Raw genomic sequence first — 27,341 nt, forward strand, 5'->3', positions numbered from 1 at the left:
CACATCTATCTTAGCCATAAGGGCCCCAGGCCCGTATCTACGGACCAGCTCTAGCGCCTCGTCAAACGACTGATACACCACCGAGCAATGAGCCGGCGGTATCGCGTCGTTGACCGACGACCCCGACGGGTAAGAAAGATGCTGAATGAGCCTAAAAGCACCTGGAGTCTTCTTGGGAACCACCCCCACTGGGGAGATGACCAAGTCATCCACCGGGGGTGAGTTAAATGGTCCCTCCATTCTACCCAGCCTAACCTCCTTATCCACCTTCTCCCGCAGAACCGACGGCAAGGCACGAGCAGACTGGAGATTCCGTTGGGCCCGGACCGAAACCTTGCTCGCAACAGGCAAGCGAAAACCAAAACGAAAACCGTCAAACAAAAATTGCGCGTCCGCCCTATTTGGATACCACGTCAACCACTTGCCCATTGTATCCAAATTAATTGGCGTTGGAGCTCTGCGGAGCGCTCCCGCTTGCGCCAGGTCTTGAGTAAGTTTGCTTACCCCGGGCACCCTGGCGACTGCCTTTAAAACAGGTAGAGGCTGGGTGGGAGCCGCCACACTGCAAGCACAAATGTCGAAACCGTCACTGCTTGCCGAAGGAACAGGTCGCATTGTTAAACGCGAAGCACTTTCCTTTTGCGACGGCCTGCCCCCCTCCACGGACGGCCAACCTACCCGCCTTGCCCGATCCACCATCCGCGCCGGTCCCTTGGGCGGACGACCCTGCGCGGTGCCCGTCCGCCCCCGGAATCCGGGGCTCCCTAGCCTGTTGAGAGGCCCGGGTGACTTGTAGCCAGACTTCGACGTCCTTGCAACCGAAGTCTATCACTTGCAAGCAGTCCTGCTTTTCCCGGAATTTTTCATCGTACATCCGCCATTCGACGCCCGAAGATGTGCGCTGCATGTCGTGGATTAAATGCAGGTATCGAATGACATTCATATGCTCGTCCGGCCTATCTTCTAGGTAACAAGCCGCGAAGATACAGAAACCGGCCAGCCAGTTATCAAAGGTACGGAAAGCCTCGGCCCCGATGCCCTTCTTTGCTGACGCCGACTTATACTCCTTCTTTGCGTCCTTCGTCAAGACGAACATATCCACGTAATCCCCCCTGCATATTTTCCTACGGCAGCTGTCCCTCAATCCCCGCATCACTGCCGTGTAATCGCAGTGGACGACACCAGGTAGGTCGCGGCGCTTCTTGGCCCTGCGAGCGTCCTCGCTAAGCCGCCTCCGCCTCTTCCGTCTCTCTTGCCGGCTCGCTGCCCTCTTGGCGTATTTCGTTGCGCGCTTTTTCGCCCTAGTCGTACTACTGACTTCGGACGCCCTCGACGACAGAGAAGAAGACGAGGACGAGCTGCGAGAACTTGAGCCCGTGCTGGAGCCCGACCCCGACTGCTCCGACTCACCTGATGTCGTCGACTGCTCGGACATAGAATCCTCCGGTGTGGCGAACGCAACATCATCATCCTCACTCCCCACCATCTCCACTTCTCCGCGATCAACTGCAGAAAAAGACGGAGAGAAAGACCCAGACAACAATCGCGGCGCATGCCCAGCACCCCGGGGGGGAGGCGTCCTCTCTACGCGCCCTTGCTCGTCCCGCCCGGCACGATGATCCAGCTGCGCCGCGGCCGCCCCGAGCTCCCGGCAGGCGCGAGCAACTCGCTGCGCCGCCGAAACCGCCCACGCACCGGACCCGCCTGCCACCGCATGCGCGCCGGAACTGTTAGCCACCCTTCGGGGAAGCGGCCGCGGCCAGCGACCCCAACGCCGCCACCACCGTGGCCAGGGCCGACGCCAATGTTCCGGAGGGGTCCTGACCCCCCAAAACTCAGCGTCGCCCCCCACGGGTTCCCCAGCCGGTGTGGGCGCACGCCTGCTCGCCCGACGCCTGACAGGCGCCAACTGGGGCCCCGACGCCCTGCGCCCCGACTGCCCCAGTGGGGAAACGCCAGCGGCCCGGACCCCCACCAAACTCTGCTCCCTTCATGGGACTGCCCGTCGGAGCCAGCACTGCCTTCGCTCTCCAGCTCGCCGCGCGTACCCTCCCCCCGCAGGCCGGAGCTTCCTCCGCCCGCTGGAAGGGCGCCGCGGCGTGACTCTCCCCTGCCCTGAGCAGCTCTGCTGCCCCTGACCCGCTCTCTGTCCCTCCTCCTCCCCCGCTCCCCGCCGGACTCCGGCTGTTGGGGAGTGAGCTGGGGAGACAGGGAGACCAGCGGCGCCGCTGCGCGCACACGTGCGCAAACGGCGCCGCCTCTTCCCGCCATCAAGCTCCCCGCCGCATCACCCTGTGACTGTCGGACGAGGCCCCGCGACGGGCCTCGTCCGGCTAACCGCCGCCTCCCGCCTATTCGTCCCCCCTCGCCTGGCACTGCTTCGCGGCCTCGACGAGGGGGAAGAGACTGGAGACGAGAGCGACTCCAACGACGGGCGTCCACCGCGGCGCGCGGGCGCCCGACACTGAGGCTTCACACACCGCGCTCGGAGGGGAGGGCTGCTGCCCGTCCACCTCCGGGCGTCCTGGCTGCACTCCCGGCCTTCCCCGCCGCCCGCGCCCAGCCGGCAAAACCGGCCCGGCCCCCAGCGGTAAGGATGACCGCGTACGCCGCTCCGTCCCACTGCCAGAGCCCGTGAAGGCCCCAGGGGACGGGACGCCGTCCCAAGGGCCAGCCAGGCCGTCCTCGGGCCCGGACCCACCGCCCGATGAGCGGTAACGGGCCGGGGTCCCGGCTGAACGACGAGGGCGAAAAGCAGCCATGGTGATCAGTGGAGGGTAATGAGAAGAGCTTGATAACAATAAGCTAAAATACACAGCCAAGTAATTGGGGAGACTCTGCTATGCAGCACTCACCCCAAGGCAATTCAACAGCAAGAGAGAGAAAACTGTCCTAGCATTCCCTATATATATTAACCCTCCCCTTTTCCCGAAGGCTGTACTTTCCTCACAGCTAGGTCCACCCCTCACAGGATGTTTAACTCTTTCCTTTCCTATGCAGTAAATTCTCTCTCCTACTGATTTAATATCAAGCTGGTTGGGAGAGGTGGAGGCGCACTGCTGCTTTGGGGGAGGGGGTTCAGTGTTCTCTCTTGGGCATTAAAATGTATCTAGCACAAAAACTGATAAGAATTGCTCTGCTATTGGAACACAAAATGTAAATTGATGATGACAGGTCACTTTTAAAGGGGCTTTCCCACCTTCCGATTTGATTAATTGATCTGTACATGCTACCCTTCAAGTTTTAATGAATACATTGTTTTTGTTGCATAGAACACAACATTGTTCTGTGGATACAGGATTATCAAAGGTACAGAGCAACAAAAATAAAGAAGCTAGACAGCTAAAACAATGTATTGAATAAAATATGCAGAATGGCACGTACATACAAGTAATTGTATGAAGAAAACCCTTTAAGCACTAAATCAATACACATAAATTGTATAATATCCCACATGCATACTTTCTGTAGCTTTTTGTGATCCCCACTAAGGGGTCTATTCATGAAGCAGTGAAAAGTGTGGAGAAGTGAACCTGTGGAGAAGTTGCCCATGTCAACCAATCAGCTGCTCTGTATCATTTTAAAGTTTGCAAATTATAAATGTTACTTCAATGTTGATTGGTTGCCATGGGCAACTCTTCTACTGGCTCACTACTCCACACTTTTCACTGCTTCATGAATAGACCCCCAAATGTCTATTCAAACATATTTGTGTGAAAGCAGCACTAGGGAAAAGGCTTCTTACCCAGCAGTCCCACTAGGAGGCTGACCGCAGAGGCAGACTGTTCTGTAGGAAGGCTGGCAGGATGCAGGAGAGAGTGGAAGCGAGATCCCTGTTCCTGCAGCATAATGATTTGTGAATCATTCACCATTGATTCTCTTTCTGATGCAGACAGCATTTCTTTAGCAGGAACACATTTAGGTTTCTCATAACCTATACCAGGCTGGTACCTATATAGGAAGTCATATATTTTAACTGAAAATAATAACGGTTGTTGTAAAATGATGCATATTTTCACAATTTCAACAAATAGCAAAAGCAAATTTACTATTATATAAATGAAAGCAGTATGATCTGCCAAACACTACTTTTTTAATCATGCTCTCAGAAAGTATTTAAAATAGCCAAAGACCCTATTGCTTCCGACAATACTATACGTATACTATACATATACACAGCACCGGCTCTAGGCACATTGGACCTGAGCGGCCGAACGGGGTACTACCCTGATTCTTCACCTCCATATTGCCTCCTCCCTGTGCCTAGCGTCTGCGAGTGGGCTGTGGTACGGTGCCGAGCTGGACTAGTGTGCAGGTGTTGGAATGGGACCTGCGGTGCGGTGGTGACTGGTGAGTGACTGGCAACCCTGGTCTCAGACTCTAACTTATACTACATCTGGATGTGATTAATTTTTTGTAACTTTCACGGTGATGACTTTCACTCTTTTCCTATGTGGGCGTAATGTGTAAGAGGCACTACTACTGTGTGGGCGTTATGTGTAAGGGACACTACTACTGTGTGGATGTAATGTGTAAGGGGAACTACTACTGTGTGGGTTTAATGTTTAAGGAGCACTACTACTGTGTGGGTGTAATGTGTAAGGGGCACTACTACTGTGTGGGTGTAATGTGTAAGGGGCACTACTACTGTGTGGGTGCAATGTGTAAGGGGAACTTCTACTGTGTGGGTTTAATGTGTAAGGGGCACTACTACTGTGTGGGTGCAATGTGTAAGGGGAACTTCTACTGTGTGGGTTTAATGTTTAAGGAGCACTACTACTGTGTGGGTGTAATGTATAAGGGGCACTACTACTGTGTGGGTGTAATGTGTAAGGGACACTACTACTATGTGTGGATGTAATGTGTAAGGGGCACTACTACAGTGTGGGTGTAATGTGTATGGGGTACTACTACTGTGTGGGTGTAATGTGTAAGGAGCACTACTACTGTGTGGGTGCAATGTGTAAGGGGTACTACTACAGTGTGGGTGTAATGTGTATGGGGCACTACTACTGTGTGGGCATAATGTGTAAGCGGCACTACTACTGTGTGGGAATCATATGTAAGGGCCACTACTACTGTGTGGGTGTAATGTGTAAGAGGCACTACTACTGTGTGGGTGTAATGTGTAAGGGGTACTACTACTGTGTGGACGTAATGTGTAAGGGGCACTACTACTGTGTGGGTGTAATGTGTAAGGGGCACTACTACTGTGTGGGCATAATGTTTAAGGGTCTCTACTGCTGTGTGGGTGTAATGTGCAAGGTGTACTACAACTGTGTGGGCATAATGTGTTAGGGGCACTACTACTGTGTGGGTGTAATGTGTATGGGGCACTACTACTGTGTGGGCATAATGTGTAAGGGGCACTACTACTGTGTGGGTGTAATGTGTAAGGGCACTACTACTGTGTGGGTGTAATGTGTAGGGCAACCCACTGCCTCACACTCTGCCTCTCACCTGCATCACTATCTTCCTATTACCCTCTCCATCTTGTCTCCCTTTGCCTCTCCAAGGTATTACCTTCTACTGGTCATACGTATATGGCATTCCCTTTGAGGCTATGCTCCTTGTTGCGAGACCATGCCCTTGTTGTGAGCTAACACCCCACCACAGGCACATATGGGGGGATGAAAGGGGACGCACCAAAAATTCCCACACAGGGTGATAGTAGGCCTGGAGCCGACCCTGCATTTGCACATATGTGGGGGGGTTGCTGGTAGCAGTGACACGGTGTGTGAACATGCAGGTATGGGCCATGCTACGTAGTATGCAACTCGCTAGCATCTACACTTTTGGCTGAAGAGGAGTAACTTTTGATGAGTACTCATTATGACTGATTTCAGATGGAACTTTTGAATCTAGCATTATGACTCTGTAATCAAGTGTATGGATAGGCAAGGCTGGACATATAGAGTACAACTCTGCATATGAGCTAGTATCTGCCTTCAGTGCAAGTGCAATTACAGCAGACTTGTGGCCAACTGGCAACTGTGCAGACCTAAGATGCATTTTATGTATTGTAATATTTTCCAAGAATCATAGTAGTTCTGATTCATCAAGAGACGGTGCCAGAACTCCAAATCCAGATTTACACACCCATCGAATTTAGGTGTCAGTTTATTTAGATGAGAGTTTGCAAAAGCATGCATACATCGTGGCAATGCGAGCACCTGGGAAATGTGAGATACACTTTACAATTTCATCAAGAGGCAGTGGAAAGACCATTATTCCTCGGGATGAGATTTTAATTGACAAGAATATTCCTAATGATGAATATTATTTTTGTTACTGTCCATACCTCTTAAATGTCTATAACATGTAAATAAAGTTGTCATTTGTAACATGGTAATATAGATAAGTGCATTAACATTTTTTTTATTTACATACAGTATGTAAACACTTGTGTTATTATTTATGTAGGAGCCTGTGCCATCAAGTAAGAAATGTGACACAGAAATGGTGATGCAGATGGAGTTAATGATTTTTAAGAGAGGTTAATTAGTGATGAGACAAAATTATTATACAGAGATCACAAAAATGTTGTTTATGGTAGAAAAGTCACTGTGATGATATCTGTATTATATGTCAGACACTATGGTGGTCTCTGTCCTACATAGTGATATCTAAGATACTCCTAGTGTTCTATGGTGATCCTTGGAATACTGTCTGTATTGAATGGTAATTTCTAAAGTACTGTATAAGCAGTGGCGGATCCAGGGGGGGGGGGGGGGGGCACTCGGGCCCGTGCCCCCCCTGTCGTTTGTGGCCTCCGTCCCCCGTCCCTCAAAAACAGAGAAGGAGAGGATGTAGGGGAGGTAGAAGAAAACAGATGGAAAACACCGTGCAGAAGGTAAATAAAGAGAGTCTGGGAAAGGGAATTTATAATTTATCCAAACGAGTATTAACAAAGGAAGAAATAGCCATCTTAGAGAAGGGCTTAAATTATGCACCTGTGGCCAAACCCAATTTATTTCAATTATTTGTAGATCCCAATCGATATGTACGCACACTCAGTAGAAAGAGGTATTTCGCTCTAAAAAACATTAAAAAGGAAGAGAAGCGATGATATACCAATAAGTTTAGATAAAGAGGATGAAGATGTAAGGGAAATCTTGGAGTGTTTGAGACAGGAGGGTGCCACAGGTGGAGAGGAGCTTGATGTAGAGATGCCTATCTTTGATATGGGGAAAAAAGCCCTTTAAGAAAAAGTCGGATTTCTATCCTCTAGCCTATAAAGGACCGTTTATAGATAGTTTTTACAAATCAACCCTTGCAAGCATTAGACAAATATGTGAAAAATCACACAATATTAAATATCAGGATAATCTGACCCCTTGGGAACGAAGAGCGATTAAATCTTTACAAAAAGATAATTGTATAATAATAAAGCCAGCTGATACGGGTGGTGGGGTGGTAATTCTAGATACGGAGGATTATACTACGGAGTGTCTTATACAACTAAAAGATAAGAATTTTTACCGTAGGTTGGATTCCAACCCCACCACCCTTTATCAGAGGCAGTATATGGATTTATTGGATATGGCACTCGAGGATGGCTCTATATCTAAGGAAACTTTTAATTTTTTACTTTGCACACATCCTATCACAGCCACGGTTTATTATTTACCAAAAATTCATAAACACTTGTTAATCCACTGGGGAGACCTATTATTTCGGGAGTGGGATCACTCACCAATAATTTATCCTTTTTTGTTGATCATTATTTACAGGGATATGTAGAGGGTCTGAGGTCACATATAAAAAGACACACAACATTTTTTGAATATTATTAATAAAATAGAATGGAAAAATAAATACTATTTAGTAACGTGTGGTGTGGAGTCATTATACTCTAACATTCCACATGAAAAAGGTGTCCTGTCAGTGGAGCACTACTTAAGACAGGGTGGTACCTCAGACCCTCTACGTCAATTTATATTAGAGGCAATAAAGTTTATTTTATCACATAATTATTTTATGTTTGATACACATTATTATTTACAGACACGTGGTGCGGCCATGGGGGCCAGATTCGCCCCGAGTTTCGCTAACCTATATATGGGCATCTTTGAGGATGAGCATGTGTGGGGGGGCGGGCTTGTGGCGGATCTGGTATACTATGGCCGATATATAGATGATTTATTTATAATTTGGGGAGGGGATTATGATGCACTACAAAATTTCACTATTGGTTTAAATAATAATGAATATGGTCTTAAATTCACATCTAGTCACAGTAGGACCAATATAAGTTTCCTGGATATTAAGTTATCTGTCGAGGGAGATAAATTGACTACAAAAACATATATCAAACCAGTGGATCACAATCGATATTTGAATTATGCAAGTGCTCATAAACAAGGCTGGAAAGACAACATTCCCAGGGGCCAATTAGTCAGGTTACGTCATAACTGTAGTTCAGTTTCCATGTTTCAGACACAAGCAAAAACACTTATAGAATCGTTTTAAGAACAAGGATACCCACAAGGAATATTGGATAAAGCATATATAGAGGTAGAATATATGGATAGGGATCAATTATTGAAACCAAGGAATCATTGGGATAAAAGTGAAAATGAAAAGAATAGTAAGAGAAGTGAGGCCTTTGTTACGCAATATAATAGTTGTGCCTTTAAGATCAGTCAGGTGATAAAGAAAAATATATCTTTATTACTTCTGGACGATGTATTGAAAACACATATAGACCCTAGAGGTTATACTATTTTTAGAAAAGCAGATAATTTAAAGAAAAAATTGGTGCCAAGTCATTTTCAGAAGGATATTAGAGAAAGTGGTGATCGTAGTAACACATGGTTACCAGTAAGGCCAATTGGTTACCATAAATGTGGAAAAAGTAATTGTCATTCGTGTCATAATATACCAAGGAAAAGTATTACCTTTCAGTCTTCTATTGGCAAAGAAACATTTCCCATTAAAGAATTTATTAATTGTATGTCAACTTACATAATTTATCTGATTACCTGTCAATGTGGGAAGCAGTATGTGGGGCGTACCACAAGAACCTTACATGTCCGATATATGGAGCATCGGAGAAATATTTTAAAAGGGGCCAGACATCCATTATCAGATCATGTAATACAGTGTCAAAAATCAAATTGGAAAAATATAACTATGATCGATCGGGATTGAACAAATTGGAGTAATCAATTGGGGGGGGGATAGATTCAGTAGGCTTCGCAGGCGCGAGGCCTACTGGATCTTTAGATTGGATACAATGGTGCCATCTGGTTTAAATGACATGGTAGAACTAAATGTGGTTTAAGTTAGGCCATGTCATGTGAAGAGTGACGGACATGTAGGGTTTTTCTGGGGGTCTATTAGGATGAAAATTGAATATGGACAGTATCTTGATTGGATTAAAAGTTATACATAAAAGTATATATGGTTTAAAAGTATAAGAGATGGAGGATATGTGTAGGATTATGCAAATAAATATAGTAAGAAATAAGATATGGAAAATATTAAAATAGAAGTATATATAAATTAATTTAGTAGAACCCTTGGAATAATAGGTAGGGAATGGTAGTTTAAACATCCACTAGATGGTGCTATTACATGAGTAAGGAGCTATGCCTAAATAATATTTCAGAGTAATGTAATAAATAGTAAAAAGGTTTTTACATTTTAAGCTGTTTCAATACACTGCAATATTTATGTACTCCCGATATAAGTAAAATGTGTTGTATAAGCAAGGTCATATGAATAAATCTATATGTAGAGATATATAGAACGATGCGCACAAGCGCAAAGAGCCGTATTAAGAACAAGGCGCACACGCGCAGTGAGCAGTATTGAGAACGAGGTCTGACCCTCAAGAATTCTGCACATGCGCGATTGGCGCGAATGGGTATTTAAACTTGTGTAATGGAGGAGGATAGCACTGGACACTGAGGAAGCCGCCGACGATTCTAAAGGCGGAGAAACGCGTTTGTCATTGCTACAATCTCCACGTTGAGACTCAGCTTAATACACTATACAGCCGGCCGGCCGCAAGTGGAAAATTTCCTGTGTGTGGGGTAGGGAGGAGAACGCACTCCAGAGAACACCCGGAAACTCCAGATAAGGCTAAGCAAGCCGGGAGAGGGACTGCCTTTAAAACACCTTACAGGCATAGTATACCACTTATTTAGTGAACTGAGCTGTTACACATAATTACATCTAAAAGTTTCAGAACTGTTTGATTTGCTGGGCTAAAGAGCAGGAGCCCATACAAAGTGCATCTAATCATTCTTTGCATGTTGTTGATACGGATCCAAGGAGAGAGCTCACCTGTTATAAAAGTATTTAATCAAGATGCATGCTATAAGTAAGTACTAAGGAGAGCAATTGAGAGACTAATCTATGCTTGATATGCAAAACTACTTACAAAAGACTGCATGATCTGCTTGGAAAAATTACAGCGGTTATTATTTATTTGCATGCTGCTTTATATAGAAGGGGGAGGAATGTGATATGTATTAAACCATATGGAATGGTGGTAATCTCAAACGGCTTATGAGGAAATAATCAATTAATTAAGTTCTTTTTAAGGAAGACATATGCTTGTTATAATAGGAGGCTGTTTAATATAATACACAGTCTCACTATTTTTATTAATAGTATTTAGCAGTGTATATTATTGAAGTTTTATGTGAAGTATTTTATGTGATGCTGGCCGGCATAAGATAATTTATGTATGTAGGAATTTAATTGTTTTGTGAATAAAATCCACACCAAATTGGACTGCGCAGTTCCTGTATATTTTCTTTTTCTCTGTATTGTAGGGTGGTCACTGGGATGCTCTTTACACTTTATGTGATCCCTGGGATGTTCACTCTATTGCATATGTCTCTAAAATGCTTACCATTGGTGTGACTCTGAATGTACACAATATTATTGGTGGGGGAGGGGTGTGTGGGTTGTCTAGGATGGTTGGCAGCACTCTTAATCAGGCCCTGCAAGCACATCAGAACTAAACTGTTGCAATCACCCAACCAAAATACTGTAGTTTTCTTAAAATGTACATTGTTTTCAAGAGTAGAAAACAATGCTGCTTATTTCCAAATGCAGAAGCAACTAAAGGATGGATACATTTACTTATTTAAAGTGAAATGTATAAACTGCCCCCCTTCCATGAAGCCCTGATTCCCACACCTCGTGAACATCCCCTTTATCTGAATTCCTGTTGTCCCATCTGTTTGCAGGCTACAGATGTTAAAGCCCTGGCAGCTAGGCTCAACCAGGTTAACTTAAAAGTGAATTTTAGAGAGGTAATTACTAATATTGACTACAAATCAGCATAATGATAAAGAAATCATACTCTAAAAGAACTTAACATAAAGGAAACAAAATCACTGAGAAATGCTCTGTACAAATCAGCTTGATACATTCCAGAGATCATTATGAAAATATCCCCACTAGATATATTATTTTAACTCTGCGGATATTTGAGTAAGCAGTGAGGGTCCCTATCCTGTGAAATACTAGAGGAAGGAGAGATGTAAAAATAAAAAAAAAGTTGACAGCGGAATGCCACAATTACTAACTGCTATAATGAAGTTTATAACATTTCATCATGTGATAGTGAGACATATAATTATACCTGAAACGAGCAATCAATATTCTGTAGCAGCTCCCATTCCTAATACTGAATAATACAACCTGTGTCCCTGTTCTACTGAAAATGTACTGAAATAAAACATAAACTTTTTTTTTTTTGTAGAATATGAGTCCATATACTGTACATTCCATATAGAATCAGTAAAGGTGTGGACAAGATGAAATAGCCATCTGACTAGAAAGGAAGCTGTAGTAACATACATTTCCACAGCGCCCTTTGTTGCACAGGAAATAGGGGCAAGCTGCTGTTAGGATAGTATGCACTGTACCGGAGGATGAGAACACACGCTGCCACGAGGGAATAGGCCAGGAGAGTTCCAATGGACATCATGTCTACCAGAGCTTTCAGGTCAAACAGAAACGCCATTATAGCTACAAGGAAACAAAAAATAATAATAATTAGTAAGATCAAGTTAAAAACTGAAACGGACTCCAGTCATTAAAATATATTTCATGTGGCATTTATAAAGCTGCAAAAAAATGGACACCCAGAACCAAAAAAGTTCTCTTATTGTGATACCATAATCTGGCCTAGCGCAGCAGCACCTGTTTGTTGAATATGAGCATGGGTAAGCAAATGAAGATAACGGCTGCTGCAATGGTTCCAGCTTGGGGTGTGAGATTCCCTTTACCTGCACCTTTTGCTAGGTGGTAGTGCAGATTTAATGCCACCTACCTCCAGTAACACTTCTCATATCATGAGACAAGAAATGCAAATGTGCTGACCGCGAGTGACCTCACCGCTGACCGCAAAGTTCCCACCATTGAAGATAATGGAGCGGCTGTGCGATGTGCCGTCTGACAGCTCAGACGCGCACAGCCAATCAGGAGAGTGCCACAACGTGGCGCTCCCTGATTGGCTGAAGGGACCCTCTGTGACAGGAGTCACGGGGGGTTTCAGCATTCGGGGAAAGGGGTCCCATGTGTAAACATGGGACCCCTTTCAGTACGTGGTCCGGGTAATGCGGTTTGTTTTTTTGCCAAGTACGTGGATTACAAAAAAGAAGACAAGAGATGCTACACTGGATTTTGGTGAGTATAAATTTATTTTCAGGTACCCCATGGATTCATCTTGGAGACGTGTGAACATAGGTAAGTATGTGTGTGTCGGCATGTATGTAATAAAGATTTACTTTCACGGTGTGCGTGTACTGTTTTTATTTGGGTATTGTTTTTGCAGTAGAACCCGTTTCCCCCCCGCATGCTGGTACTTGTGGTTCTCCAAGTACCAGCTTGCGGGGACTCTTGCTGGGACTTGTAGTTCTGCTGCAAAAAACAATATTCTTTTATTTGACACAAGGCTATCAGCCCCCCATCCGCAGCCCTTGGACGGGGGGACAGCCTCGGGCTTCACCCCTGGCCCTTGGGTGGCTGGAGGGGGGGGGGGGATCCCTTGATTTAAGGGGTCCCCACTCCTCCAGGGTACCCCGGCCAGGGGTGACTAGTTGGGGATTTAATGACACGGCCGCAAGGACAGATATAAAAGTGTCCCCGGCTGTGGCATTATCTCTCCAGCTAGTGGAGCCCGGTGCTGGTGTTAAAAATACGGGGGACCCCTACGTCTTTTGTCCCCCGTATTTTTTGCACCAGGACCGGACGCAGAGCCCGGTGCTGGTTCTAAAAATACGGGGGATCCCCTGTCAATTTCCCCCCCGTATTTTTAAAACCAGGACCTGCTCAAAGAGCCCAAGGCTGGTTATGCTTAGGAGGGGGGACCACACGCAATTTTTTTCAGGGTTTTTTAACCATTTTTGTGCCATCCAAAAAGTCGAATCCAGGACGCACACTATCCGTCAATTGGTCCGTTTTTCGACAGCGGGACTGTCGAATCCGTTTTTTATTGAATATGTCGAATTCGGGTCCCGGCGGGAGGGTAAGTGACTGTCGAATTGTGTCGAATTTAAAAATGGTCGAATTCCAGCCGGAATTCGACCGCAATTGCATATACCCCATGGAGATCCTAGTTTAGGGCTGGCAGCGGAGACTTTTTAGTCCTGCAAAGTGACCAGATTTTTGCATGTTGTCATAGATGCTAGAGATTGGGTGCCAGCTAATAACATCAATTGCGCACCTTCTTAGACCACCTGGCGGTGGGCTGAGGGGGAGGAGGGCGGTACTAATTACCTGAACCCAGGCCTGCTTCATGGCGCCACACATTGTGTTTTATATTGATTTTTTTCAGGGGTGACCTGGCCATACCTCCCTAATTTGGCAAAGCCCCCTAAATACCCGGGCCCCGTGGATGTCTCCATGGCCCTGCTTCCTGGCACAACTTATATGGAAAGTGCAGTAAAGGTCTATTAATACTATTAAAATTTAGAAGTGTACCAAATTGCATTTAGACAGACCCAATATACTTTTTTTTGCATAATGTATTTAAGACAAAAACTATCCAAAAAACAATATATTAAGAAGAAAAGAAAAATTGAATGGGGGGACAAAAATAATAATAATACATAGAACAGTACACATTCCCATATCTGATCTCTGTCCATCAGATGGCCGTGCAAAGTCTTTGCATGGAAGCAGGCCCATAAGCATATGTGACCCAGGCTAAGAAGACCTGTTGTGTAAAAGTTATGTGACATAATGTGTCCATATTTGTGCAGATTCCAAAAGGCCACCATTATTCCTCAGAAATGACATTGTCGCACAATTAACTCTCAGAAGGATTTGTTGCCGAGTTTTATCATGTAGATGATAGATTGGATTATAGTAAAATAGAATCTTTAAAAACTAAGGGGTACATTTACTAAGATGGGAGTTCTATTTAAGAAGGGATGTTGCCCACAGCAACCAATTTCTACTTCTCATTTATCTAGCACCTTCTAGAAGATAATACCTGAAATCTGATTGGTTGCTAAGGGCAACATCCCATCTTAAACAGTGCATGCATAAAGACGAATATAGGTATTTCTGTGTATTTCTGTTCTATTCTGAGTCAGATGGAACTAGACAATGCGATGACACAGAACCACCCTGACCTGTGGGAGTGTCAGGGGAGTGTCGTGGGCGTGTATCTAAAGCTCCACGTGATTGGTCGTGCATATGGTGAAGAGGAAGCCAATTTCTGATCTCTTGAACCTAGCATGGGGCTGGTGTGAGGGGACAATAGTAATGTTGGTGGTTTTCCATTTGCAGACGCACAACCCCATGCATTAGCTTACATCTAAATATGATATAATGCACATTGTTAATTGCAGAATATTTGATTCCCAGTCTCAGAATATTATTGCAGGCTGCTGTGAGCTAATTGTGATGACAATGTCAAATTTAAGATAATCGTCGTTTTAGAGCAAACATTTACCATCACCAAAGTACAAACCTGCAGCACCTGACACCATTTGCTGTATTCTCTTTCCTCTGCAAGATGCAACAACAGCTTGTGCCTCCTATTATTGCCGCCATACACAATAACCTGAACTGTACACCTGCACAAACCTTGCTTTCAGGTACAGAGATGCATTATATTTCCCGTAATTTTCTGTATATTTACTTTATTCTGTGTGGAGGGGTCAAATTAATTTGCTAAATAAAATATGGAATTTTCCCACATCAGAAAATATACTACAACATAGGAACCATATAAAGCTCCTTATAACAGAGGACATGAACGCCACGTTTCCGATGTTCTATTCCTGTTTCTTCTACAACCCATTACTCTAATTTGATTTAAACATGTTATGCCCTACAAAGAATAAAAACTGTTCCTCAGTAGATTTCTCAGAAATTAGTTGAAGGCTTTGCGACTGAATGCATTCCTGTCCCTGCCACTCCTCTTTGTCAGACATATGGAAAGGGTGCGGAATTTCAGCCCAGCAGTTTCGGGAGTGTCTAGATAAATTCCAAGTTCTTGGCTTCATGATTTTGAATAAAACCAAAACTAACACAAACAGAAAAAAAAAAAAAATGATTCGATGGAAATGAAAATGTTATGCCAATGGCTTCAACTCATTTGAGGCAAGAAATTTGTATTTCTCCGTTAACTGGAGATACAGTATTTAGTTGTTAAAAGCTAAACGGAAAGTGGCATAAGGAGAGGAAAGAAATTGACAGCAAATGTGTTACAGTACACAAATTTGCAGATAAATTGTATCTGAAGCCAACACACAGGGATGGCCTCATGACATTTAACCCATTGTGCGTAGGTGACAGGTAAACTACAGTTACCAGGGTGATTAATTCACATTATTTTCATGCACATGTACCAGTTTATTTTCTTTACAAAACGTAAAACACTATGGAGGAGGAGTTTTTATCAAACTTGGGGTCAGATGTATTAAGCTTGTAGAAGTGATAAAGCAATGATAAAGCAGTGATAAGTGCAAGGCGCCAGCTAATCAGCTCCTAACTGTAAATGTACATATTGGAACTGATTGGCTTCTGCGTTATCACCTTGCACTTATCACTGCTTTATCACTTCTCCAGGCTTAATACATCTGATTGGTGGAGAGAGATGAAGTGGAGAGTGATAAAGTACTAGCCAATCAGCTTTTAACAGTCATGTTACAGTCTGTGTTTGAAAAAATGAAAGTTAGGAGCAGATGGGTTGGTACTTTATCTCTCACCACTTTATCTGTCTCCAAGCTTTGATAAATCTCCCCCTAATTTATAAAGAGAATTTTATAGATAATTAATAATAATTAATAATAATAATGAAGATAATTATTGATTTTTGCATACTCAACACAAACCCAAAATAAAATTGCACACCTTGATTATTTTACCTCTAATCATGAACACCCCTGGCGTACAGGCAGAGACAGCTACACAGCCGACCCCGCACGTAAAACTGCATGCAAGCAAAAACCATTTCCAATAAAGCCTCTTTTCTTCACATCTTACCAGAGGTCACACCAGCTGTCAGCGTGGCAGCAACTGGCGATTGCCGTTTACTCACGGTGGAAAGAAATCTAAATAGTAAACCGTCTCTTGCCATGGCAAACATAATTCGGGGAAGAGGGAACATAGAGCCCAGCAGGCTAGAATAGAAAAATGATGGATGTTGAAAAGTTGCTTTTAGCGCTAAAGAGCTACATAGGTGTAAAGTCAGCAAAGCAAGGTGAGGAGTCTTGGAAATACTGTTAGAAAACTCATTTACCCTTGATTCTTAAAATAGGTCATTTCAATAACTTAGATCCGTTATATGAAGATTGTCTACATTTAAATTAAATGTGCTTGTCAAGGGTACATGATTTAGAAGTGATTCAATGATTAAAATTGATGACGAAAGTTTTAGAAGTGGATTCTGCATATGAAATGAATTTAAGTACATGTAAAGAAATAGATTTGGGGAATTGAAATAAACAAACAAACATACAGCAAAATGTGATTACAGTCTTATTAACACAATCTACAGTACATGGCAAATCTCCCATTTCGTTGTGCCATCATTACAAGTTTACTCCTGAGTGATCTCACCTGCCACTGCACCAGACGAGAGGGTGGCAATTACAGGCGTCTTCGTCCGCGGACTGATCTGAGCTAGAGATTTGAAAAGCAACCCATCCTCCGCCATAGCATAGATTACACGAGGCATTGGGAAAATGGATCCGAGCAGACTAAATAAGAGTCAAACACATGCAACAAAGCGAAACACCGGTCATGCAAGATTGGGACACAGAAATTAATTGCCAATTACAGTCAATAAGCCACCACCATAGTAAACAAAGCCTCAATATTATGGAGAATTAAAGAATGTTAGCCCTAGTTCTGCACCCAATTTACAAATTAGCCAAATGTCTCAAATATATAATTCCCTGTTAACAGTTTAAAGTTACAAATTTCACAAAGCATGCAGTGGAGAGTTTGCACCACATATCAACTCAGGTCCTCAAGTATCCCCAAACATCAGGGTCATTTACAAAGAGCAAAAAGTCTGCTGCAGCGCAAAACGAGCTCTGCAACTGGCATGTGGTTTCCAGTAGATGGCGGCATCTGCTTTTGCACCTGCTTAGTGCTGGCAGTCTTGGAATGCTGTTCTGTACTTTTAATGTGACTTGTTTCGCCCTCTATGTTACACTTTGGCAGAGAAAAGCTTTTCCGGGCATACTCCAATCAATGTAATAAACAAGCTTCACAAAAAAATTGCTATATGTAATAAAAATAATATTGATTCATTTCTCTCTCTCTTTCTCTCTCTCATCAGCTATACAAGCTATAAATAAGCACTTATTAAGCAGTATTGAGACACACTGCCATCATATGAGTGCCCCACTTGTACGGCTTTTTCATAATCCTGACTTTACCTCAGGTGTGTCCAGAAATCACTCCGTCATTGGAGGGAGGGTGGAATCACATATTTAAATGACCTAATTTAGAATGGTGACATTCCTTCATTCTCGGAACTCCAATCTAAGCTGGCCATCCATTTATGGATTTTTTTTATTAAATCCTTCAGTTTAGACACTTTTACCCTAAGGTAAAACAGCATCTCTCTCATAGGCCCCCCAACGACTTTCGAATCTCTATCCCTTAGGTGGTCCTCGACCAAAGGTTTAATCTCTTCTTTATAGTCACTGTTGCCTGAAGAATCATCCTCTTTACTTGACCCCAACAAAACTGCTTGGGAGACAAACTTGGGTGGTGTATTGGATGAGGATGATTGGTCTGAGATCTGGGAAAGTGCTGCCTCCAGCCTGATTTGTGTTAACATAAAGAAAATGTTTACAAGTTGCTATACAGATAGTACTATGTACCAAACCGTCTTATCAAAAGGTTCCAGACAAATCGAACAGATGATGGAGAAGCTGCGCCTCTGAAGGTACTTTCCTCCATATTTGGTGGTCATGTCCAAAAATCTAAAATTTCTGGCAGGAAGTTATTAATCTCATATCCCATATTCTCCAAATTCCCATCCTGTGCAAACCTAAATTTTTCCTCCTCCCTTTCAGTCGTCCAATAGCAACCAAGCACCAAAATATAGTTTTGCTACCAGTTAGCTGCTGATTGGAAACAACTAGCTCTTTCTTTGTTACCTTCAACTGTATCTCAAATTTGGTATAAGCATCGTATAGAATACACGACCAGTATTCTTAAGAATTCCTCCAAATCCTTTGATAAGGTTTGGGGCCCCTGGCTCATTTCATAAAATGCACCCTATCCATTTGAGTGACGATGAGATTCCTCATCCTGTAGATTGGTGTCCACCCATTAGAATCTTCTTTTCCTCTATTTGCTCTTATGTATTTGTCTCTCTGATTCTCCTCTTCGTTCTCTTCAAACAGTCTGCCACACCATCCTCTACTGAAGCTTTTTCTTTCCCTCTTTCCCCTCTCTTAACTATAAAAGGATGCTGGCATTGGGACTAATAGGATAGCCCCCGGCAATTCTATTAGCAGTGGTAAAGTTCAGCTACTAATAGAATATTTCCCAATGTACAGTATTTATTCTTTGTGACCTTTCAATAAACTTTTATATTGAAAAATAGAAAATACAGCGCCATCATTGTCCAGCAATGTAAAACCAAAGTGCTTTGTTGTCACTTCGTAAATGGCCTCCATCATGTTTTTACTGGTCTGTATAAGTAAAACTTATATAAACTATAATGCTAGTAATAACAATTTTTCCACCAGATAAAACAAAGGAGATAATTACCGACATGGGGGTTTCTTTACTAAGTGTTAGAATGTAAAACCTGCCACTTCTTAATATGTTCATAGATTAAATTGAAAGAGCAATGATTTTACTAGCCATGTCTTGCTACTAAAAGCATTGCCCTTTTAAATTTCGGGCATAACACAATCAGAAGCTCCGGATTTTACAGACCAACAGTTACTAAATAAACCCCGTAGTACTAGAGTAGAGGAGTCAGCCACATATTTATTTTCTTTTTTTTTGTAACCACCGCCAAGAGTAAATTATTTTACTATATTTACTGCAAAATTGTAACCACTGCGCCTGGGTTCTTGGCTGTAAAATATTATACTTCTAGCATTTGATAGAATTACTGAGTTCAAACTTGAAGATTCTATTATACTAGGATAGCATACTGTAGCATAACATTAGAAGCTTTAGGACAATCCCATTTTGCAGTTTTTATTGAAATTTACTCAGTTTATTGTTTCAATGTTTATTGTCTCACTCTAATGGGCCCTACACACTGGCTGATTACACTGAAAGATATGAATGATCTTGTTCATTAATGAACGAGATATCGTTCATATCGTTCAGTGTGTAGGCACCAATGATGAATGCTGTGTGGCCCCACGCTCGTTCATCGTTTGTCCCGGCTCGTTTATGCATGCAGGCCAATATGGCCAATATTGTCCATATTAGCATGCAGGGCTATGGGGCCAGGTGACGGGGGGAGTTAAGAAACTTTACTCTCCCCGTCACCTCCCCCCCCCCCCCCCCCCCCTCCCCAGCCGTCGGGTCGTCCGACGGGCACCTCGGCCGGCAATAGACCAGTGTGTATGGACCCTTAAAATTAAAACATTGAACAAATAAACAATTGCAGATAAAATAACCCAGCAAAATTGCCAAATGATGGTGGGGGATAGTTGAGGACAAAGTTGAGGATCTCTGATCTAGAGAGCACATGGTAAGAGCAATAACTGGAATGGCCTCACAGGTGAAAGACCTAGTGGCAGAAGCATATTTTGTGAAAGACATCATCAGTCTCTGGAATAAATGCAGAATGTTGATTCTCCATTTACTGCTCTTGTTATGGCAGAAGCACAGAATGATTAGAAGTGTAACTGTTTGCAGTATACAGTGTACCTCAGGCATACAATGAACAGGACTTTGGCCTGGGCCTGATGCAGAGTTGATCCTGAGTAGGCCATAGTTGCTGAGGCATTGTGCACACAGAACTATGGTGGTCATTCCGAGTTGATCGCTCGTTATTTTTTTTTCCGCAACGGAGCGATTAGTCGCTAATGCGCATGCGCAATGTCCGCAGTGCGCCTGCGCCAAGTAAATTTGCTATTAAGTTTGATATTTTACTCACGACATTACGAGGTTTTTTCTTTGTTCTGGTGATCGTAGTGTGATTGACAGGAAGTGGGTGTTTCTGGGCGGAAACTGGCCGTTTTATGGGAGTTTTATGGGAGTGTGAAAAAACGCTGCCGTTTCTGGGAAAAACGCGGGAGTGTCTGAAGAAACGGGGGAGTGTCTGGGTGAACGCTGGGTGTGTTTGTGACGTCAAACCAGGAACGAAACTGACTGAACTCATCGCAATGGCTGAGTAAGTCTGGAGCTACTCAGAAACTGCTAAGAAATGTCTATTCGCAATTCTGCTAATCTTTCGTTCGCAAATCTACTATGCTAAGATTCACTCCCAGTAGGCGGCGGCTTAGCGTGTGCAAAGCTGCTAAAAGCAGCTTGCGAGCGAACAACTCCGAATGAGGGCCTATATTCTCCCTCATGCAGAGTTGAACACATCTTTGCGAGTGGACCCTATGTGTAGTTTTCTAGTCGTCATCATCGTCGGGGCTCACTTACACCAGATGCAAACGGTAACAGACTTATCTACTCCAACTCAACACAGTCCAGAGTTCGGTCGACATGCCCTAATGGAATGTTAGCTATATAAGAGAGTCCCAGTTACAGCAAAGATTCGCTCCCCTTCAGATGCAAGTGGAGATGCGCTTCAAATGCGTATAGCTCTGCATCGCCCATACTTGCGTACGCTTGGTTCCGGAGCACGCGCAGTGCAAACACATGCAACATATGTTCCACAAACAGGCGTTCAAGTCTGCATCAGGCATTTACGCACAAGAAAACCAATTACACTAGTAAAGGAAGGCACAACCAGGTTCTTGGACTTTAATTACAGCTTTCATTTCAGAGTCAGTGGGGGAGATGTACTTAGCCTTGGAGAGTGATACAGTGGAGAGAGATAAAGTGCCAGCCAATCAGCTCCTAACTGTCATGTTCTATGCTGTGCTTGAAAAATGACAGGAGCTGGTTGGTTGGTAGTTTATCTCTGTCCACTTTATCTCTCTCCAAGGCTTAGCCCATCTGTCCCTGTGTCTTTAAACCAAGCTCTCTAAACTAGTTTCCATTCCCATAGGTCCACACCAGCTCACAATGTATTTAATTCATCTTAAAGAAGCACTAAGCCTAGTACAAAAATTGCCTTGTATAAATGTGCTGTTAATAACATTGGGGGTAATTCAGAGTTGACTGCAGCAGCAAATTTGTTAGCAGTTGGGCAAAACCATGTGCACTGCAGGGGGACAGATATAACATGTGCAGAGAGAGTTGGATTTGGGTGGGGTGTGTTCAAACTGAAATCTAATTGCAGTGTAACAATAAAGCAGCCAGTATTTACCCTGCATAGAAACAAAATAACCCACCCAAACCTAACTCTCTGCACATGTTATATCTACACCCTACCCTGCAGTGCACATACTGTAGTTTTGGCCAACTGCTAACAAATTTGCTGCTGCGATCAACTCTGAATTACCCCCATTGTGTATATGGCAACATCTCAAGATGTTACATTTGCGATTATAGGGAGATCTCCTATTACCAGGGGGATTACTCCTATGCACAGCAGACTTCCTGCCAGTAGACACAATGACAGACCCATTTTGCCAGTACATAGCTGAATAAAGAGGACAAAAGCTTGGACTCCACTGCGCAGTGTCTGTAAACTGCTAGATAGTAAATGACTGTGTTACACACAGCCAGTTTGTCACCAAAATACACAGCTGGAAAGGCTGCTGTTTGGTATACAGTACTAGCAGCAGTGGTCGAAGCTAATGTTCCCAGACTAGGGACCTCCCTCTATGGGGTGGTAGCTGTACTTGCATAACACACTTACTTGAGAGCAAACATCTGTGTCATAGGCTTGGTCAGACATTAGATATTTACCTGGTTGAGAGAGCACAGAGAGACCCAACGGCTACAACGTATTTAGCGGGACCCCAGCCAACATACTCAAATGCAACAGGAAGAGGGCTCTTCTCATCTAACAAGTAATATGGCATCATTAATGTCAGGGCTGCTGACACTCCGAAGTAGGCCATAAAGCACACCAGCAAGGAGGTGACAATTCCAATGGGTATTGCTCGTTGCGGATTCCTGACTTCCTCTCCTGCAGACAGACAGGCAGAAGCACATGTGGTGAGAGAGATGCCATGACCACGGGGTTTATGTGGCCACACACATCTGCTTATAACAGAAATGACCACTGCATAATAAGTTATTCATGTATTACATATTCCAAGGGCAAATCTCTATTTCATAAAGTGTTTACTATATAACTAAGTTTATGATAACGTACAAAAAAAAGATAACTTGCTGGGGTAATGGTTTTAATTTGGTGCAGGATCCTATGTGTGTGTGGTTTGTATGTTCTCTCCATATGTGTGGGTCTCCTTTGTATGCTCTATTTTCACCCCAAAAGTGGATTCTGACAAAAATTACTTTAGTGCGTAGGTGTGTATAATGGGCCTAATTTAGATCTGATCGCAGCAGCAAATATGTCAGCTTATGGGCAAAACCATGTGCACTGCAGGGGGGGGGGGGGGGGGCAGATATAACATGTGCAGAGAGATTTAGATTTGGCTGGGGTGTGTTCAAACTGAATCTAAATTGCAGTGTAAAAATAAAGCAGCCAGTATTTACCCTGCACAGAAACAATATAACTCACCCAAATCTTACTCTCTCTGCACATGTTGCATACCTCCCAACATGACCCTTTTCAGGAGGGACAGAATGCTCTGCTCCTGGACTTCCATCTTAATTTATGATTGCCATCACCTGTGCTGAAACACCTTTCTTAAACATTAACCAGTTCAAAACAGGTGCTGGCAGTCATAAGTTAAAAGGGAAGTCCAGGAGCAGATCATTTTGTCCCTCCTGGAGAGCGTCATGTTGGGAGGTATGATGTTATATCTGCCCCACCTGCAGTGCACATGGTTTTCCCCATTAGCTAATAAATCTGCTGCTGCAATCAGATCTGAATTAGACCCAATGTGACTACATATTACTTTGTGCTGCTGGAGGACCAGATCCCTCTAATATCTAACTCTTAATATGTGACTTCCTGCTTACAATTCCCCCTCACCCCCTCACCCAACATCAGGACATTGCCACTATCATTTTCAGCCCTGTCCTCACTAACTGAATCGCATGAATGGACTGGTCACTAATACAGCAATGTCAGTATCAGTTGATCAATTGAATATGAAACTATTACCAGCCTATAGAATCAGAGTAGTTCCATTCTGAAGGCCATTATTAAGATTAGTGATGCTGCAGCAGATCACAAAAGTATGCAGTGGGCGTCTTTAGCATTTAGTGGGTGCATTTAGCATCCATCCCTGAATTAGACCCATGTTCCAGAAACAAATGGACATTCACCTCTGTCTAAAGCTCAAAATCACTATGGTATCCGGATGGAAGATTGACAGTAAATAGGCAGACAGCCAATAAGTCAACACCAGATGGCAGACAGTCAATAGTTCGACAGGGCCAAAAGGTCGACAGTTAAATGGTTGACGTGGACTTAGGTGACAGGTTCAAAAGGTTCAGATGCAGATGGTCGACACATTAAAAAAAGGTTCACACATGTTTTTTCATACTTTTTAGGTTTAGGTACTTTTGGGAGGATTAGGCTGCAGGGGGGGGGGGAATGGTTATGGTTTGGCACTTTGGGGAGGGTTAGGGTTACGCTGCCGGAGGGAACGATTATAATTTGGCCCTTTGGGGAAGGTTAGGGTTAGGCGGCCAGAGGGAACAGTTTGGGTTAGGCACTTTGGGGAGGGTTAGGGTTAGGCTGCCAGAGGGAATGATTATGGTTTGGCACTTTGGGGAGGGTTAGGGTTAGGCTGCCGGAGGGAACGGTTATGGTTTGGCACTTTGGGGAGGGTTAGGGTTAGGCTGCCGGAGGGAACGGTTTGGGTAAGGCACTTTGGGGAGGGTTAGGGTTAGGCTGCCGGAGGGAATGATTATGGTTTGGCACTTTGGGGATGGTTAGGGTTAGGCTGCCGGAGGGAACGGTTTGGGTAAAGTACTTTGGAGAGGGTTAGGGTTAAGCTGCCGGAGGGAACGATTATGGTTTGGCACTTTGGGGAGGGTTAGGGTTAGGCTGCCAGAGGGAATGATTATGGTTTGGCACTTTGGGGATGGTTAGGGTTCGGCTGCCGGAGGGAACGGTTTGGGTAAGGCACTTTGGGGAGGTTAGGCTGCCGGAGGGAACCGTTTGGGTTAGGCACTTTGGGGAGGGTTAGGGTTAGGCTGCCGGACGGAACGGTTATGGTTTGGCACTTTGGGGAGGGTTAGGGTTAGGCTGTCGGAGGGAACGGTTTGGGTAAGGCACTTTGGGGAGGGTTAGGGTTAGGCTGCTGAAGGGGGTGGTTAGGATTAGGCACCTGGGAGAGGGTTAGATTTAGGGTTAGGATTAAGGTTAAAATAAATATTTTGTTTTATTAAAAAGACACATCGACCATTTACATGTCTACCTTTTGACCCTGCAACCTAAGTCCATGTCAACCATTTAACTGTTGACCTTTTGACCCTGCAGACCATCTGGTATCGACCTATTGACTTTCTAGCTATAAACATAGGACCTACACAATGAAAAGACTTGTTCAATTTAAATCAACAAAAAAACATAAACAACTAGCATTAAGGAAATGGTGACATACATAAATAGAACCTACTGGCATTACTAGTACATATGTATACACAGATATTACTGTTCTGCTAGCCTGCCAGATTTTCCTGCTCTCTTGTGAGAAATGACTTTGTATCCTGAGCTGTATTCCAGCCAGCTTCATGCACTAGGCCTATCAAGTCCTCAGCTGTCTATTTAAAGTGCACACTAGTTCTTACCGGTTGTTGCAATGCAGTCAAATCCAACGAAGGCATAGAAACAAGTGGCAGCACCAGCCAGCATCCCAGTCATCCCATATGGCATGAAGCCTCCAGCCCCGTGTTTACTTGTCACATTTTCGTATGTCACAAAGTTGCTGAGAGGAAAAGATGTGAAAGCATTTATTATACGGCCCTAGAACAGCATATACAATAATTCAATGCACAATTTATGTTGTTGACATGCAAATTACTTTATGCTCATATATTCCTTTTGATTATATTATTTTGTAATATATAAATTGCATTCATATATGTGGCTTTAGCATATCCCTAGTTTATGTGCCTGGTGATGGCATTGCTTACATTTGGTGCTTAATGATTTTGTAACTTAATCTGTGTACACACGGAGCGATGTGGCTCAGCAATTTTGACTATATAATCAAAATCGCTAAGAAAGTTAGTGCATAACGCTCCGTGTGTACACAGCGAGCGATAGCGATTCGCATCCCCACCAGGTCGCTATCGCTGGGAAAAATAGACTGTGCAGGCAAGTCAATTTTCACTATGTCGCTGGAAAAGTAAAAGCATCCCCCTATTTAAATGAGTTAGTAAAAATTGTCCATAGCCAAAATCGCTTGCACACTTAGTCAAAATTGCTGGTAAAGATAGTCAAAATTGCCTACTGCCAGTTCAAGGTGAATCGCTCAGTCAAAATCGCTCCGTGTGTATGGACCTTTAGATGTTGTGGTTAGTGTTGTCGTTACTTATATTTCCTTCTTAAAGTTGTTTGGTGCTTAGTATTGTTATTTAGTTGTATTTTGTGCTTAGTGCTATTTACATTGGTTTCTAGTAATGTCATTAATTATATTTGGTGCTTATTGTTGCTTCTTATATTTTTTCTTAATGTTGTCACTTATATTTGGTGCTTAGGGTTTAATTCAGATTTGTAAGGGATTGCACAGCTGCAGGGAAACGGTATCCGGTCTTTAGGTCGATGCTCATTAGGTCGTCACGATAATTATGTCGACATGTTCACTATGTCGACGTGGCAAAGGTCGACACATTAAAAGGTCGACATGCGTTTTTCAAATTTTTAGAACATTTTTGAACTTTTTTCATACTTTACGATCCACGTGGACTACGATTGGGAACCTGTGCCGAGCTCAGCAGTAGATTAGCGAGGCACCTTGCCTGAAGCATGGCAAGTGAAGCGACACACAAAAAAAAAAACATTAAAAACTTATGTCGACATTTTTCCATATCGAACTTATCCACGTCGTCCTAATGACCACGTCGACCTATTTCATGTATCGACCTAGTCACTGTCGACCAATAGTGGTCGACCTAATGACTGTCGACCTTGTTACTGTAGACCCAACAAACCATACCCAGGGAAACACAGGGCAGCACAAGGAAGCGCTGTGCAATTCCGTACAGCAAAAATGCAAATGCAGCTCAAGGTACCTGTAGGAGATACACTTCTACTGCATGCATATGCGAGATCCAAGTGCCGCATCTGAGAACGTAGCATTGCGACATCATTGCAACTCGGGATGGTAACAGACCGTGTTCCGTCTGCATACAGTAAGCTGAAGCATACTCAGACTGACTGTAGGATCTGGACAGCTGGGTTCAGGTAGTCTACGTCTGATGGCATAGACCCTGGGCCTGGCACACCTGCAAAACAGTGACACCCCCAATTTGAAGAAGGGTTCTGGTTGTCAACCCCCACATGCTGTAGAATGTCAATCATGCTACAGCTAAGGGGGGTCTATGAGCGATATTGTAAGACCTGTTCTGCACCTGTTCGGGACCCCGGGGTACCTGCAAGCCCAGCACTCTGGAAGCTGCTGCTGGGCTGCCCCCACCCTCAGTCTGTGCGGTGAATGGGCGCCGCACTCATAAGCACGGTATCCATTCACCTTCCCCACCAGCACGGCAGCGCAGAC

The 27,341-nt window shown here is 43.9% G+C and overlaps 1 protein-coding gene across 8 annotated transcripts in view; it reads right to left on the reverse strand.

Moving 5' to 3' along the window:
* Positions 1-27,341, reverse strand: part of SLC7A2 (solute carrier family 7 member 2) — a 149,237-nt gene that overhangs the window by 20,821 nt on the left and 101,075 nt on the right. For 6 of the 8 annotated variants that reach the window (XM_063920839.1, XM_063920835.1, XM_063920837.1 and 3 more), the window contains 5 exons: positions 25,411-25,547; positions 22,444-22,666; positions 17,044-17,183; positions 11,892-11,994; positions 3,746-3,951 (listed from right to left, as the gene is read on the reverse strand). In XM_063920839.1, the coding sequence (XP_063776909.1) occupies positions 3,746-3,951; positions 11,892-11,994; positions 17,044-17,183; positions 22,444-22,666; positions 25,411-25,547 (809 nt within the window). Of the gene's footprint in view, positions 1-3,745; positions 3,952-11,891; positions 11,995-16,467; positions 16,605-17,043; positions 17,184-22,443; positions 22,667-25,410; positions 25,548-27,341 lie in introns of all 8 variants that reach the window. The other 2 variants (XM_063920841.1, XM_063920842.1) reach the window with 1 other exon arrangement.

This window comes from Pseudophryne corroboree, chromosome 1 (assembly GCF_028390025.1).
Source record: "Pseudophryne corroboree isolate aPseCor3 chromosome 1, aPseCor3.hap2, whole genome shotgun sequence".
NCBI classification, from domain to species: domain Eukaryota; kingdom Metazoa; phylum Chordata; class Amphibia; order Anura; family Myobatrachidae; genus Pseudophryne; species Pseudophryne corroboree.